At 48.4% G+C, this 17324-nt stretch overlaps 1 protein-coding gene across 1 annotated transcript in view; it reads right to left on the bottom strand.

Moving 5' to 3' along the window:
• The window catches only part of LOC105464267 (xylosyltransferase 1), a 368404-nt gene extending 360773 nt beyond the window's left edge, over window positions 1–7631 (bottom strand). Inside the window, exon 1 of the mRNA XM_011711985.3 lies at window positions 7218–7631. Within this exon, the coding sequence (XP_011710287.2) occupies window positions 7218–7580 (363 nt within the window). The 5' untranslated portion in view covers window positions 7581–7631. The remainder of the gene's footprint in view (window positions 1–7217) is intronic.
• Window positions 7632–17324: the final 9693 nt, after the last annotated feature.

Here is a 17324-nt window from a genome sequence, read left to right as displayed (position 1 = left end):
AAAACAGACAAATGGGATTATATCAAGCTACAAAGCTTCTGCACAGCAAAGGAAACAATCAACAAATAAAACAATCTACAGAATGGAAGAAAGTATTTGCAAACTACCCATCTGACAAGGGATTAATAACCAAAATATATAAAGAACTCAAACAACTCTCAACAGCAAAAAAACATAAGTAGTCCAATTTTTTAAATGGGCAAAAGAGCTGAATAGATATTTCTCAAAAGAAGACATACAAATGGCCAATAGATATATAAAAAAATGCACAGCATCACTAATCACCAGGGAACTGAATATCAAAAGCACAATGAGATACCATCTCACCCCACCTGAAATGGATTTTATCAAGACGACAAAAAATAACAGACGCTGGTGAGGACGTGAGAAACCGGAACCCTCATACGCCATTGGTGGGAATGTAAATTAGAACAGCCACAATGGAGAAGAGTATGAAGGTTCCTCACAATCTAAAAACAGAACTACCATATGATCTGGCAATCCCACTACTGTGTCTACACAGGAAAGGAATTAATTATCCAAAGGAAAGGAAATCAATAAATCGAAGAGCTATCCGCACTCCCATCCTTACTGCAACATTCTTCACAATAGCCAAGATATGAAATCAACTTAAGTGCCTATCAATGGATGAATGGATAAAGAAAATGTGGTGTACACACACACACTGGAATATTAGTCAGCTGTTAAAAAGTGAAATCCTTTCATTTGCAGCAACATGAATAAACCGGAGGCCATCATATTAACTGAAATAAGCCAGCTACTTAAAGACAAGTATCCCATGTTCTCACTCCTATGTAGGAGCTAAAAAAGTGGACGACAAGAAGACAGAGAGTAGATACGTGATTAGGTGAGTGAGGGGAGTGGGGAGGAAGACAATGACTGGAAGGTATAAAAATCCAGTTAGATAGAAGGAATAAGCTCTAGTGTTTGGCAGTCCAGTAGGGTGATTATCGTTAACAATAATCTATTGTATATTTCAAAATAGCTAGAAGAGCCGGGCACAGTGGCTCACATCTATAATCCCAGCACCTTGGGAGGCCGAAGTGGGCAGATCACCTGAGGCCAGGAGTTTTAAGACCAGCCTGGCCAACAAGGCAAAACCTCATCTTTACTAAAAATACAAACAAAATTAGCCAGGTGTGGTGGCGGGCACCTGTAATCCCAGCTAATCGGGAGGCTGAGGCAGCAGAATTGCTTGAACCCGAGAGGTGGAGGTAACAGTGAGTCAAGATTGTGCCACTGCACTCTAGGCTGGGCAACAGAGCAAAACTCTGTCTCAAAAAAAAAAAAAAAAAAAAAAAAAAAAAGAATAGCAAAAAGAGAAGAATTTCAGTGTCTCTGACAAAAAGTAAAGCTAAATGTTGGAGGTAATGAATATCCCAATTACTTTGAGTTCATCATTACACATTATGTGAACCTATCAAAACATCACATGTACCCCCAAAATATGTACAACTATTATGCATCCATTTTTAAAACCACCTAACACACCATAACTGCTATGCGAGCATTATAATTATTATTATTATCATCATCATTATTATTACCCCTGTATTTGCATCATGAGTTAGGGGTCTGATTCAATGTAAATTGCATGTCTGTTTCTTTTCTAGGGTTGGTACCTTTTTAGGAATCTGCAATAAGAAGTGAGAAAAGTAGAACAAAGATTTTTGAGACTGGGCAAAGTGGCTCAGGCCTGTAATCCCAGCACTGTGGGAGGCCGAGGCAGGCAGATCACGAGGCCAGGAGTTCGAGAGCAGCCTGGACAACATGGTGAAACCCTGTCTCTACTAAAATACAAAAATTAACCAAGCGTGGTGGCGCACACCTGTAATCCCAACTACTCAGGAGGTTGAGGCACAAGAATTGCTTGAACCCAGGAGGTGGAGGTTGCAGTGAGCCGAGATCACACCACTACACTCCAGCCTAGGTGATAGAGCAAGACTCTGTCTCAAAAAAAAAAAAAAAGATTTTTGGGAATGGCATGGTTGCATTTAGGGTTTTTCAACAAACCATGCAAAAGAAACACAACTCAGAAAGGTGGCATCTTTGGAAAGGGGCAGGTCTGGGTTTGGATCTCAGTTCTGCTACTCCCCAGCTCTGTGAACTTCATGAGCAAGCAGCTTCACTTCTTTGAGCCTCAGTTTCCTCCCGGGGACAGGAAAAGTCCTATCCCACAAAGTTGGAAGAAATCAGTGAGACAGTAAGGTAATATTTACAAATCCCTCCATTATTCCTGCCATGTAACAAGCCATCATAACATCAGTGATTTCTAGCCGGGTGTTCTTAGTTTTAACTTTTTATCAGTTGTGTAATACCGTCTTCCTTCCCAGAATTTTTTTTTTTTTTTTTTTTTTTTTTTTTTGGCAGCGGTGAGCATTTAATAACCCAATGTATGCAAAATACCTAAAGGATGCCTGGCACACAGCAGGCACTCAATAAATGTCAGTACTCCTTCCTCTACCACATTCCGTCCTGCTCACACAGAAAGAGCTGTATTCATTCTACTGCCTTGGATTTACTCGCACCCTATACTGCGTGGGAAAATGAATGACTGCAAGAAATTCCTTATTTTCAAATATACCAAGAATTTCCTCTTAAGAACAGCTCACTTTTGAGCACTGATTAGGCCCACACGAGTTCACATATATTGCTACATTTCGTCCTCATACATCCCTATGAGGTAGCTCAGATTCAGAGGGCCAAAATTACAGTGACTTGCCCAAGATTAGAGGCATGAGAAAGGGCCGAGCCAGGAGGTGAACCCAGGTATGTCAGGCCTGAGGGTAGTGAACGGAGGCCTCTTTCATTGGCGCTGGGGCCTCGCACACACTTCTTGGGACGTTTTCTCCTGTTCCCACCCCCTTCCTTAGAATGTAGGTTTTGTTCAGATCAAGTTTGTTTTTTACTTATTTTTTATTTTCCCCAAGGCATTCTCTCATTGTTTCTGGTAGACGGGGATCTGGGTCCATAGAAATGGGGAAATGCAAAAGAAAGAGAAAGAGAGATATCATAAGTGGCAACTCTTAAGGCAGCACTGGTCAAAAGACAGAGACTTTCAACCTCACCTGTGCAGTCCAACAGGTGTGCGTGTTAAGTTCTTCTGCACTGAAACACTCATATAGATGGATTTATGACCTTATGGATCATAAACAGCTCTGGAGTGGGGGGTGGGACAGACTCTTATTTCAGAGATATCCCTAAGGATATCTTTGCTTTCTGAGGTACACACACACACACACACACACACACACACACACACACACAATGACGCGATGTTAACTATCTGCTTTAACTCAAGCCGCCAAATTTCCTGTTCTATTAAAACCATGAATCAAAATTGAACAGTCACCAGTAAGTAAGAACTTATGCCATGGCTGGCTTCCTAGGTGAAAAAGAGCAAGCGTTTCACCACCCAACCTTCTGGAAGATTTTCAAAAAATGAATTGATAAACTATAGATATGTTAGAATTTATCTCACAAACATATCTATACCTAGGTATATAATTTCTACTTTTATTTATCTATTTTAACATTTTCCAGTATATGATTTAAACAGATGGCAACATTTGCAGTAAGATAAATATTATTCAATGATGCATATTTCTGTATACAAAGTGTAATGCATCGCTCAAGCAAAATAAAACTCCATTGGAAGTGTGGAAAAAAAAAGGGAACCATCAATAAAACACCCTGTTTTCTGTGGTCACAGAATATTTGGATAGGAAGAAAAGCTACACCTCTGAGGCTGTTAGAAGCAGAGGTGATCTAAAGCCAGTGAACCGATCTTTCAAAGTCACAGTTGATGTCTAAAAAAGTCCTGAGTTATCTGAGTAATGTGAAGTATGAGGAATTTCTGCCGAAAAATCAACATTTCAAAGGGGTCGGATAATACAGAAACCCCATTCTACTTTGTGTGCTTATGTGGGGCGGCAGGCAGGGGGTGGGAAGGGTAATAAAAAATTAGATGTCTTAAATGAAACTTACTGAGTAACAGTTTATCTAAGCACACAAGCAATAAATGTGGGGACTTCAAGAAGAGAGTCACTAAGGGAAAGAAAATAAACATTCATTACATTAACACACACAGCTCTCTTTCATTTTCTCCAAAATCTATTCAGAACCTGTAGGCTGATCCTCATGACAGCTCTCCCAATATTTTTCCTCCCTTTATAAGGGAGTCTGTCTGTTTCTGAAATTCTGAGATGACAGTAAAATCCACAGTTTACTGGAGACCCAGTGAAGGAATCAGAGTCACAGCCACAAAACAGCTGCAATCCACCCAATAATTCTAATATTTAAGAGCTTTGAAAGAGGCTGAGAGGAAAAGGAGAGCTTGCAAATCTTCTATGGACATGCCCTCTGACTCTTTCTACTTGAGAAACGGGGTGTTTCCTCTTGGCTTCTTAAGTGCACCAAAAATACAATCAGGGCCTTCCACCGAAGCACAGCTCCCCAAACATAAAAAGGACAAATGCTCTGAGGCTGTGGGCATCAGGAAGCAGGAAGATCTGGCTTAGGAAATGCCCTCTACACAATGCCCGCCTGACACTCTCTGCAACACACCCACCAGCAACCCAGGACACAGGTTCCCCCCACGTGCAAGAGCCAAGACTGTCTACCCACCCCATATCCGCCTGCAACAGAGCACTGAGAGAAAGCATCTTCTTCTAAGCATGTGTCTAAGCATCTCTCTAAAAGAGCCATCTGGAAAATCACGGGGATTTGTTTCTTTAAATGTCCCACTCCTGAATCTCCCTCCAAAGCATCATCCTGGCAGCCCCAGCAGGGTTTGGAAACAAACTGCACATTTCAAGGGCCTCTATTGCTTGTAAAAAGGCCTGGTCCTCTCCTTGCCTGCAACCCAAGCTCCAGCTATACCAGACTTTAGGAACAGCCTGCCCCCTTCTGGTCTCCTGGAGCTCCATGGAAGGGCAAGAACTGGGTGGGTACAGACAGAGTAGGACAGACCCCAGGCTCCATCCAGCCAGCCTGTCTGTACTGTGATTTCAGGATTTAGCAGGCTATGCAGTAGGTGTAGGGGGAGAGGAAAGAAAGGAGAGAGACAAGCAAATGAAATAAAATACAAATCCCCGAACGACAACAGTCAACAGCATGGTAGGCAGCTACCAAGAAGAGAAGAGAACCAAAAGAAAAAAAAAATACATAAATGTCTACCTTGGAAGGTAAAGAAATCGACACTAGGACATGCAGGTTTGGGGAGAGTAACTGAACTTGCAGTTGGAAACGGAGTTTCAGAAAAGCAAAGCAACTCCGCTGCTGGAACTGAAATTCCAAAAGGAAGTAAAAAGGAAAATAGTGTGTTCCCACCTACCTCCCCAACCGCAGATCTCTCAGAGGCTGAGCTGGGTGTGAGAGAGTAAAACACTGAGCCGAACACACAGACAGGCTGGGGATGGATGCTCACAATGCCGGGACCTTATGAAGAAATCAGCTAGCCTTGCCTCCTTCCTTTTCTTCATTTGTTTCAACAGGTGCTGTATGCATCCTAAAGGTACCTCCTGAACCGACTCTGAATCCCAGATGCAAAGCCCCAGGATTCCCCCACCACATCTCCCCTACACCTTCCTACACTGGACCAGCAGGACATGCCCCACAACCCTCCCACCGCACCTCCTGGGCTCTGGATGCACAAAGATCTTCTAACTGCATTTCAGCCAGAACCCATCCCTATCAACTCCAGGAGTTCAAAGGCAGCGTTTCAGAGTACCCCCCTCTGTAGGAAAGAGATCACAGGACACTAGGAATGTTCTGGTTCTCCATCAGGCAGCTCTGGCCACTATCCTCCCCGCAAACGAGGGAAATACTTCTCCCCGCTACCCACACGGCAACGTGAAATGCCATCACTTCACGTCTTGGGACTGGCTCAGCTCGCAGGCAGGAAGAGCTGCACTCCGGCAGAGAGGGTCGCACAGACTCCGAAGAAGTTTAGCAGCTCACAAAGCATCACGCTGTGTACGAAGGCAGTCTTCAGTGAGGACTTCCAAAGTGACAAACGATAGAGCTATGCATTCAGTCCTCAGGATCCTGAAACCATCCCCCCTGGTGTCTAATACCCTTTTAGCAGCTAGGCAAACCCTTGCAGACAAGTAGTGTGCCGAATAAAGAGACAGACACACAACATATTGGCTATGCCCTAAGGCAGAACTCACGCCCCTGGGAAACTGAGACCTTGGCTCTGAACTGAGGACTCCGGCCTCCCACCCCAGGTGCTCCTAGTTCAGCAGGCTGGGCAAGGCAGCCCAGAGAAGGTGGGAAAGGTATCCCTCGAGAAGTTGGGGACAGGGTAGGAAGACAACTCAGTTCCCCACCCAGCCACCCAGACGGCCCCAGATCTGCGGAAGAAACAGTTTCAGAGCCCTGACTGTTCACACCCACGGAGGGCAAAGTAATCCCATAGGAGTAGAAGCCCTGACGGTGTGGTCGGACACACAGCTGGTGACCCGAACCGGCCGCAACAAGACAGAGAGACAGAGACAACCAGCTAGGAGAAGGAGCCATGCCCTGAAACTGGAGATGGGGAGGAGATAAAGTCAGAGAGGGCACGGAAGACGGCAAGGTTAGAGACAGAGAAGGTGAACACGGAAGGCTCAAACATCCAGAGAGGAGAAACAGAACACCCAAAGTAAGACCAGACACCCCGGACTGAGTATTGATTCAGGGGCATGGTCAGGGACTTGGGACGCCCAGCTCAGCCCTCGTCGCAGGCCAGGACGAACAGAGGGCTCATCTGTCTGCATCCAGCTCGGCAAAAACCAAAGAGATGCTGCTGCGACAACCGCCCAGGATCAGCGGCTGAGGATCCGGCGCGATCCACTCAGACAAGGGAGCGAGGCACCAAGACCCACACGCACGGAGCAAGTCAGCTGAGGTCCCCAGCAAGAGTGTTGGGGAACAGGAACCCAGCCAGGCTCCGGTAACCCCCAAAGCGCCCCCACTGGAGATAACTTCCCCCAGACCCCAAAGGGTCCGTGTTCAGACTCTGAAAGGGGCAGCCCACGACCCCTGAGCCTTGGCAGGGACCCCACCCGACCGCCCCGGGCAAGAGGCGATGTGGAGTCGGTAGGGTTGCAGAGTCCCAGTCTGATGACCGGGTTCAAGGGCTAGGGGGGCGCGGGGTCGGGCTGCCTTCTACCCTCCCTCGCCGCGGGGCGCGAGCCGAAAGGGCATCTTACCATACCCCGGGCGGGCAGTGCCCCCCGGCTGGCCAGCTGCTGTGCCCGGGGTTCTCCGGGGCCGCCTCCCCGCGCCCGCGCCAGGGGCCCCCGTCCTCCTCCTCCGCCGCCGCCGCCTCCTCCTCCTCCTCGGGCTGCAGCCGGCTCGGCGGGCAGGTCCCGGCGCTCCCGGCGCGGGGCCGGGGCCGGGGGAGGCTGCTCTCCGCCGCCGGCCGCTGCGCCCCCGCGGCGCTCCCCGGCCCCGGAGTCGAGGCTGCTGAAATTCCACACGACCAGCGTCTGCAGCAGCAGCACCGTGAGCGCCGCGAGCAGCGCCGAGTGCGAGCGCCGGGCCAGCCTCCGGGCGCACGGCGCCGCCACCATCTTCGGAGCGCGGCGGGCGAGCGGGGCGCGGGGACCCCGGCGCGCTCCGGGCCGCCCCCGCGCTCCCCGCGGCTCCCGCGGCCGCCGACTGCCGCTCGGGCTCCCGCTCCGGCCGCCGCCGCCGCCTCGGCTCGCCGCTGCTCCTCCTCCGCCGCCGCCGCTGCTGCCGCCGCCGCCGCCGCCGCCGCCTCCACCGCCGCGGCGCGGAGTTTTCAGACGGGCAGGGACCCGGACGTCACCAGGAGGAGGAGAAGGCGGGGAGGCGGGAGCGGGGAGGCCGCGGAGGGGGGCGCCGGGCACGCGCTCGGGGACTGGGCGCGCAGGGAGGGGCAGGCGCCTAGCCCGCGCCGCGCCCCCTCCCCACACCCCTGTCCCTGCTGGAGGGGAGGGTGATGGGGAAGGGGCCGGGGAAACGCGGGCCGGGGCGGAGAGGGCGGGGCCTGGGGGCGGAGCCGAGAGAGGAAAAGGAGGAGGGATAGGAAGGGGGTGGGGGCGATCAGAGAAGACAGACACCCCTCAGGACGAAGTGGGAGTAGGATGGGGGGCGAGGGGGACAATTCCCAAGGCGGAAGAAGAGAGGCGCGGCAGCAAAACAGGGGAGCTTTGGTTGAGGGTGGGCCCGCTCAGAATCTAGGGGAGGTCAGGAAGAGAGGGGGTCCCGAGGTCCTGTTTTCCATGTGGGCCGCTGGCAGGAGGCAGTGCGTAGAGGAAGCTCCTGGCCCCGGAGTTCGTGGTCCAGGGATCTTCTGTCGATACCAGACCGGTTGGCAGGTGGACACGTGAGAAACATTTCAGGAGTGTCAGAGCCACAGTCTGATCCCTTCATCCTGGGCTTGAAGGGGTGGGGAGGAGGCTTTGGGTGAGTTTCTGGAGTTAATCAGCACAAGCTCCGTGAGTGACTCCTGAATCACACACAATCCCCGGTGCCAACGATGTACTAAGTGTTCACTGAGTCACTTCTCTGGTCCCTGAGGACTCACAAGCCAAAAGACTCCAAACCCGGTTGGCAAGTGGTTTAGTGGCAAAAGGGAGACCCGTGGAGTTACTCAACCTTCGCAAGATGCAAGCCCCCAAAAATGGCCCCAGAGCCTCCCAGCATGTCCTTTTCCCCATCCATCCTGAACTCCGCCTTCCTGTCTGCACAGGGCCCAGGTCCTGGGGAAACAGGTCTTGCTTTTGAAAGGGGAATTATTTCCCATCCAGACTGGTCTGTCCCAGTGACCTTGAGCCAGGAGGAGGAGGACTCCTCCCTGGCCCCAGGCTTTCTCCTCTGTGGATGGGGGTTTAGGCAGAAGGATCCCAATGGACTCAAATTTCATCCCGAGCCTTCTCTGACTCAGTCTTTCCAGTTTTTCCCTCCCTTGTCCTCTTGCCCAGGGCTTTATACACAGCAGCGCAGAACAGTGAGCATATGGGATGGAGCGGGTGTCCCATACGGGACCTAGCACTCTGGGAATACAACAGCAGATCAAATCCTCAGTTTGTGAATCGAGGACTTGGCGTGAATACTTAGCATCTTGTCTGCTGTGCTTTTTCACCTCATCCTAATTTACAAAGGGAAAGAAAGTGGAGTATAATGAAGGCTCATCAGACAATGAGGCAGGGAGTGGAAAGAGATTGTTTCATCCATTCCACAAGCATCCGTGAATACAAAGCTTGTGTCAGACACTGGGCCAGGTGCAGGCATCCAAAGGTGAATGAGGTTTAATCTCATCTTCAGCAAGCTTGAGGTCTAGAGAACCCTGATGTAGATGTTAATAAAATATAGTGAGATAGGCCTAGCCACCGTGGCTCATGCCTGTAATCCCAGCACTTTGGGAGGCCGAGACAGGAGGATCACCTGAGGTCAGAAGTTGGAGATCAGCCTTGCCAACATGGCGAAAACCCGTCTCTACTAAAAGTACAAAAATTAGCTGGGTGTGGTGACACACACCCTGATCCCAGCTACTTGGGAGGTTGAGGCAGGAGAATCACTTGAATCTGGAAAGCAGAGGCTACAGTGAGCTGAGATCACACCACTGCACTCCAGCCTGGGTGACAGAGCAAGACTCCATCTAAAAAAAAATATATATATATAAATATATATATAAATATATATATAAATATATATATAGTGAGATAAGCATTGCTATAGAGATGTGCAAAAATGCTAAGGGTTCATGAGGGCAAGACGGGAGTAAGCACCAAGAAAATGCTTTCTGAACCCACGTAATTAACCAACCCACTTGCCTGAACAAGGGAAGTATAAAATTTCTGCTAGTGGGGGTTCTGAACTCCAAACCAGTCAGCCTTAGTTATACCTAAAGCTTAGCCAGGCATGTAGCCAGGCATACAGGCCTTCCCTTTGGGTCCAGCACCCCTAACCAGGAGCAAAAGACCAGAGGCAAGTTTCTAGGGCCACCAGTCATCTGTTTATCAGTTGGGGATATTTTGTTTACAAGTGATAACATCTATTACTAAGCCTTTTTTTTTTTTTTTTTTTGGACACAGTCTCACTCCATTGCCCAGGCTGGAGTGCAATGGTGTGATCTCCGCTCACTTCAACCTCTGCCTCTTGGGTTCAAGTGATTCTCATGCCTCAGCCTCCTGAGTAGCTGGGATTACAGGCACGTGCCACCACACCCAGCTAATTTTTGTGTTTTTAATAGAGGCAAGGTTTCACCATGTTGGCCAGGGTGATCTCAAACTCCTGACCTCAAGCAATCTGCCTGCCTCAGCCTCCCAAAGTGCTGGGATTACAGGCATCAGCCACTGCACGCAGCCCTGTCTGTCTTAAAAATAGACTTTGCTGGATCATGTACCTGAACATTGCAGAGGAAAGGCTTCAGGTGAAGTTTGATCCAGAAACTCAGAACTATCACCTGGGATTCCTTTTCTTTCCTTCTCTCCTCTCTGCTTTCCATGGAGTCTACCTTATTCTCTCTTGATGTCACATGATGCCTGGCCTCAGCGGCTGAGACGACTTTGTATCCTGTATTCATCTGTAGCCCAGGGAAAGAAGGATCAGTATTTCCCAGGATTTTCCTCAAAGGTTCAGAGATTTTTTTTTCTGATTAGACCAGCCTTAAGTTCTGGGTCACTCCAAGACTAATCAATGTGGCCAGGGAATTAGAAAATGCGGGTCATCTTGGCCAAGATCCCATATTTCGCCTCTGCCATTGGGGTGAAGCCAGCCTCCCTGCAACAACTTGGCTGCCCTATAGAGACCAGGGTCTGATGAGAAGGAAGAAGTGGGTGCAGGGAACAGATTCCATCATTTATTCCACACAGGCTCCTCGAGGCTACATGACCTTGGCCAAGTCACCTCCCCTCCCAGGGCTTAGATTTCTTTAGTGCCAAATGAGGGGTTAGAGGAGACAGCCCCCAAGATTTGACATGTTGCCACAACGCTTAGTGTCTAAGCAGAGCTTCTCAACCCAGCAGAGCCTGCTCTGGTGACTCTTGGCAACCCTGCCCTCTGGCTCATCTTTGCTTCAAGGTCTCTGCCCGCATTTTCCCCTTTAGCAGCAATGATGTTATCTGCTTCCTCCACACGGCACGTTTAACCACAGTCCTTTGGGGCCCACCCTCTGGCTCCGCTCCCTCAGGGGCCGTGGGCTTAAGGAGTGAGGTTAAGGATCTGGGCTCCAAGTCCCTGGAGAAAGAGAGTGGTTTGTTTATCTCAGACTCATAAAAAGCCACGCAAGAAAGAGGTTTAAAAGCTCCAGGCGGGTTATGGACGCCATAAACAGCTTATGTGATGGTTTTAGGATGAAAAATCACCCGAGATTGGAGAACAGAAAGGCAAGCTTCTGGGGTCACTGGGGCTGTCTTCCTGCACCTCAAGAATCTTTGGGTAAGGAGGTGAGGCAAAGCTGAGATCAGAACAGCAGATGGCTTGGAGTGGGAGAAGGGCGTGAATGTTGACGAATCTGAAATGCACATACATCTCAGTACCTGGGGCGCAGTTGGTTTGGGCAGTGCCAGAACCCTCGGGAGCAGGGGCCGGGCATCATGTCTTCTAAGCCAAACCGAGCAAAAGTAGCCACTTTGCATTCGAAGCGGCCCTGCCTTTGGCTTCCCCTGTGGTGTAAAAGCGAGACAGGCAGAGCTTGATGTATAAGACAGAGCCGAAAGCACCGCCTGAGACGCCAGCAGCAGCCCTAGCAACAGCAGTGAGATTCCTTAGAATTTTTAAAGCTCATTCAGTCATTCAACAAAGATGTATTGGACCCTATTATGTGCCAGGCATCATGCTAGGCAAGCAAAATATAGGCGTGTAGAAGATTCCCTAAGGAACTCTGCTCTTAAAATATCGTTCCTAATCTCACTTGACCAAGAGCCAGAGCTCTAAAGAAGCCCCGAGCTGATCTGTGGGATTCCCTCCCCACCTCTACCCCAAATCCTGTGTCATCACCACTTTCCAGTGAAGGCGGAGTAAAGCAGTTAATAAGTCGTTTTCAGCTCCCTGGTGTGCCCAGCACTGAGCTGGGGGCTGTGAGAGAAAGTGGGAGGCCAGGGGGACAGGCGGCTTCTCTCTCAAGGAGCTGTCAAAAGCAGTCAGAGGACAAGACAGGCACAGGATGGGGTCAGAGGAACGGGCAGCCACAGCCGAGCCCGTGTGCAAAATGGTTAAGAGCCAGATTTCCTGGGTTTACTCAGCTCTGCTACTTTTTGACTCCGACTTCTAAGTATCAATTGTTTACCTCGAGGCCTCAGTTTTCTCGTCTGTAAAATGAGGCTGATAAAAGGGCCTTTCTTGTAAGTTTCTTATAAGGATTCACTGAGATAAGCCCATAAGAAAGGCTTTTTCCTATTGTGACTGACACATTGTAAGTGCTCCATAAATGTTGGATGACATGTGTTTTACTTCATTTATTTTTACGTATTTATTTTGAGACAGGTTCTCACTCTGTTGACCAGACTAGAGTGCAGTGGCACAATCCTGGCTCATTGCAACCTCAAACTCCCAGGCTCAAGCAATCCTTCGGACTCAGCCTCTCAAGTAGCTGGGACTACAGGTGCATGTCACCATACCTACTAATTTTTAATTAATTGTTATTATTATGTATTTATAATTATTAGTTTTTATTAACAACAGTAGGGCACTGCCATTTATGACTGTCCAAAGGTATCCAGGGCTGCCTGGAGGAAGTAGCACTAAACCTCATCCTCGACTTTGGCAGAAGATTGCATATACCCCCAAGGGTTAGGACCACATCTCATTCATCTCTACTTTTTCTGGTACTCTGTACAGTGCAGGGCACTGAATAAATTTTGGTGGTAGAATGAGCACTGATCATATGGGGCAGGCAGTAGTGAGCCTGGGATGCTGGCGGTTTGGAACCCAGTGCTTACAAGTTCAAGGAACCCAAGTTCAAACACCATCTCGGCAACTTGTTAGTTGTGTGATGTTAAGCAGGTTACTTAATGTCACCAAACCTCGATACTCTCAACTGTAAGTAGTGAAGAAAAATAATATGTATGTTTTAAGGCTGAGGGGTTGGAGGCAGGGAAATGGGGCAGTGTATACAGCAGAGTGTCATAAAGTTTATATAAAATGACAGCACTGGCCAATCGCAGTGTTGAAGGAATATTAGCCTGAGTACATTGGCAGGGTGGTCTGTAAAGCAATGTTCTCCCCTTGCCTCAATGCTCCTGCCCCAGGTGCCAGAGAGCTAGGGCTGGACATGCCTTCTACATTTAAATAAACCTCAGCCTAAGAGTTAAATTTAGCCAAATACATTCTTTTTTAAAATTTCAATCATGCATTTCTTTCTTTTTGGTTTATTAGAGCCTGTTTTTACCCAGACTCTACAAATTGACCCTGACTTTGCTCTTGAAAAATTAAAAAACTCCCCCTAGGTTTCACTTCTCCTTCAAGAGAGAAATCATGAACAGGTGGGTTCACCTGTTTCTAAGTGTCAGTGAGTGGTGCGAGGACGCCCTCCCAGCCCACTAGGAATCCCAGAGTCTCTCCAACAATCATTTGCAAGCACAGGGATTCCACATGGACGTCAGAGGAGCCAGGACCTCGAGTGCCCCTGGAGCCTCACCCACAGCATGCGAGGTCAGAGAGCCAGGCATCACCTGTACCTCTTTCCCCCATCCAAGAGAAAGAAACAGCCTCTGATCAGACACAGGCATAGGCAGTCGACAAACCCCACCAGGAGCCCAGCTGTGCTTCTGCTGAAATCCACAGGCTTCCAGGCTAATAATCTACCCAATGCATCAGCAGAGGGAGCTCTAGGTAGTAAATAACTTTCCTCTGACTGCAGAGTTTCCTGTAAAAAAAAAATCTGGAGACAGCAAAGGAAAGCGAGGTCCTATGCGGAGGGGGCGCCTATCGTGTGCAGAAGAAAATCGAATCAATTTGCAAGACTAGGGTGTTGGGGGCAGGAGTGGGAGATGGGAAGGAGAGAAGAAAATCAGAAAGCACCACATTGCTTAAGAGATTATCTGAATTTGTTTTGTCTCAGCACTTTGACCTTCTGAGGACTCAGAGCCTCCATGCTACCCTTGCAAGGCTCTGATGTTTGTGAAGGGGACACAGTCCAAGTCTCAGACTACATTGGCAGACTTTTTTTTTCCTTTAAATGTTGATCGTGGGCTGGACATGGTGGCTCATGCTTTGTAATTTCAGCACTTTGGGAGGCCCAGGCGGGTGGATCGCTTGAGGCCAGGAGTTTGAGACCAGCCTGGCCAACATGATGAAACCCCGTCTCTGTTAAAAAGACAAAAATCAGCCAGGGGTGATGGTGCATGCCTGTAGTCCCAGATACTTGGAAGGCGGTGGTTGCAATGAGCCAAGATTGTGCCCCTGCACTCCAGCCTGGGCAACAGAGAAGAACCCCATCTTAAAAAGAAAGTTGATTATATGTGTTATGGGTACCTAATCTAACCCCTGGGGCCATAGGCTTATTTATGACTGTGCCAGTGACAAGGATGACAATGATGACAATGACGGCAATGAGAGCGAACATTTATTAAGCACTTACTAGGTGCCAAGCCGTATATTGAGGACTTCAACAAATCATATTCACCAAATGTTTATTGAGAATGGATTCAATAGTTAGGACAGTGTTCATGCGAGGGATTCGTGGGAATTCATCCATGGATAAGACACAGAAAGTCCCTCCGGTCATCAAGCTCGCATTCTAAGGAGGCAGACAGGTCAAGACAAACAATTATATAAACCAGTAATATCAGACAGTGACAAATGCTTTGAAAAAAATAAAAACAGGCTCAGCATGGTGGTTCATACCTGTAATCCCAGCATTTTGGGAGACTGAGGCAAGGCGGGAGGATTGCTTGAGTCCAGGACTTTGAGACCAGCTTGGGCAACACAGCCACACCTCTTTTCTACAAAGAAAAAAAATTTAAAAATTAGGTATGGTGGTGCTCACCTGTAGTCCTGGCTACTTGGTTCCTTGAGCCCGGAAGTTCAAGAATGCAGTGAGCTAGATTGCACCACTGCACTCCAGCCTGGGTGTCAGATAAAGACCCTGTCTCTAAAAGAAAAAAAAAACAAAGAAAAAGAAAAGGAAGCTGATTTGCTAAAGTGACTAAAATAGGCCAACGGGAAACAGGCTGGTCAGGGCAGACCTTACCCAGACAATGACACTAGAGTGTTCATAACCTTCTCAAGAAATGCAACTGTTTTAACAACTCTTATTCCATTTATGCATCAAGCAATATCTATTGACTGAACAAATAACTGTAGATCCATTTTGCAAATGTGTGATGTATAAATGATGCTAAATTCATTGTCATTCTTTGGGCATTTTGGATTTTCTTAAAGTGATTAACTATTTGCATGGGCATGATGGGAGCTATGGAATGGGTTAGGAAAAAGTTCACCAAAAGAGAAGAGTTAAAAATATCCATCTTACCAAAGAAGAACTGAAAGCAACTGATGTATTAGGTCTCAAATATTTTTGGTCCAAATACTTTTTAAATTTCTTAACTTTACCCTCCTCACCCCTCTCAAAGATTCTGTATGCCACAGCTGTTTCTTTTTAGCCCCTGTATCTTTAAGTTGGCAGGCTCAGCCCTGTAGTCCCCAAATCACCTCTCCCATCTTGTTTGTAGCTTCTTCTCTGCACCCCATTGTCAACCCATCCTGCACCTATTGCTGTTTCTCTCTGTGTCTCTCAAATCTCTTTTACCTGCACCCCTAAGAGCTCTATTCCACAAGGGCTAAGTGTAGGGTGTTGGGGGCGGGCGTGGGAGATGGGAAGGAGGGAAGAAAATCAGAAAGCACCACATTGCTTAAGAGATGACCTGAATTTGTTTTGTCCCAGCACTTTGACCTTCTGAGGACTTACAGCCTCTATGCTACCCTTGCAAGGCTCTCCTTGCACCTGTGCCTCAAAGAACTCTATTCCACACGGAAAACAGGAGTTCTCTGGAAGCCTGTTTGATATGCCAGAGTCTGTTAGCTGCTTCTCAAATACCCATTCTTCCTTTCTTGTTTGGTCAAGAATTCTGATTTTAGTTGGGGTGACAATGAGCCCAAACCAAAAGCAATGCTTCCCAGCTTTCCTGTAGTTAGGAGTGAGCAGAAAGAGGACAGCAGATACAATTGGTGGAGCCCCCCAAGAAATCCTCTGGGGTGGGAGGGAAGATCCTAAATAAGTTGGGATTCAGTGCCCTTTGTGCCTTGTCATTCTCTCTTTTTTTTTTTTTTTTTTTAACTTCAGACAGGGTCTCACTCTGTCACCCCAGCTGCAGTGCAGTGGTGCAATCTCGGCTCACTGCAGCCTCAACCTCCCAGGCCCAAGCAATTCTCCTGCCTCAGCTCCCCAAGTAGCTGGGACACAGGCACATGATACCACATCTAATTTTTGTGTTTTTAGTAGAGGTGGGGGTCTCGCCATGTTGCTCATCTGGTCTCTAACTTCTGAGCTCAAGCAATCCTCTCACCTCAACTTCCCAAACTGTTAGGATTACAGGCATGAGCCATGGTACCCAGCCGTCATTCTCATTCTTTTGGACTGAAATGTAGAAAGGATAGCTGGAGCTCCAGCAGCCATCTTGTGACCATGAGGACAGAGGCCAGTACTACAGGTGGTGAGCCAGAAAGAAAGCAGCAGCTTGGGTTCCTGGTGCTGTCTCTGGTCCATCCTTAGACTTTTCTTCATACCCAAGAATGAGCCCCATATTAGTTGCAGCCACTCAGGCTGGGTTTCTGTCTCTGTAGCTGGTACAATGACATGTCTGATAGAATGAAACAGTCTAACTGAAAGAAGTTCAGGGATAGAGGTGGGATTTGGGAAGAGTTGGAACCGGGGACCCAAATACAGAAGTAACCCTCTTTATCTCTTGCTCTGCTTCCTTCTGCCTGTTTGATTAATTCTCCCTCCTGGCAGAACAATGCTGTCCGCATGGTAAGAAGCGTAACTGTCACAGCTCCTGAGTGCCACACTGCACAGTCACCATAAAGGAACAGGTTCTTCTTCTATGGCCATGAGCTGCAAGTGGGTCCTCAATGCTGTCTCGATCGCTGCATTTTGCTAGTCTGGTCACTCTCCCAGGCACGAAGCCACTAGCTCTCTCTCCCCTTCTGCCTCTGACTTTCCTCCTTCCCCACTTGCCTGAGAACCTTGCTTCCTAGGTTGATGAGGGAGGGGGAAGGAAGCCGAAGGGGGTTCCCACCAAGCTCCTGCCATTTAATTTCCCCACTTTTCCACATCAGTGTCGTGGACTGTTTTTGTGAACAAACTTTCTAGGCTCCAGGTTGAGACCTACTCCTCCATCTGCCAG

This window comes from Macaca nemestrina, chromosome 18 (assembly GCF_043159975.1).
Source record: "Macaca nemestrina isolate mMacNem1 chromosome 18, mMacNem.hap1, whole genome shotgun sequence".
NCBI classification, from domain to species: Eukaryota; Metazoa; Chordata; class Mammalia; order Primates; family Cercopithecidae; genus Macaca; species Macaca nemestrina.
The sequence above is the reverse complement of the archived record's forward strand: the minus strand, read 5'-3'. Positions and strand labels throughout refer to the sequence as shown.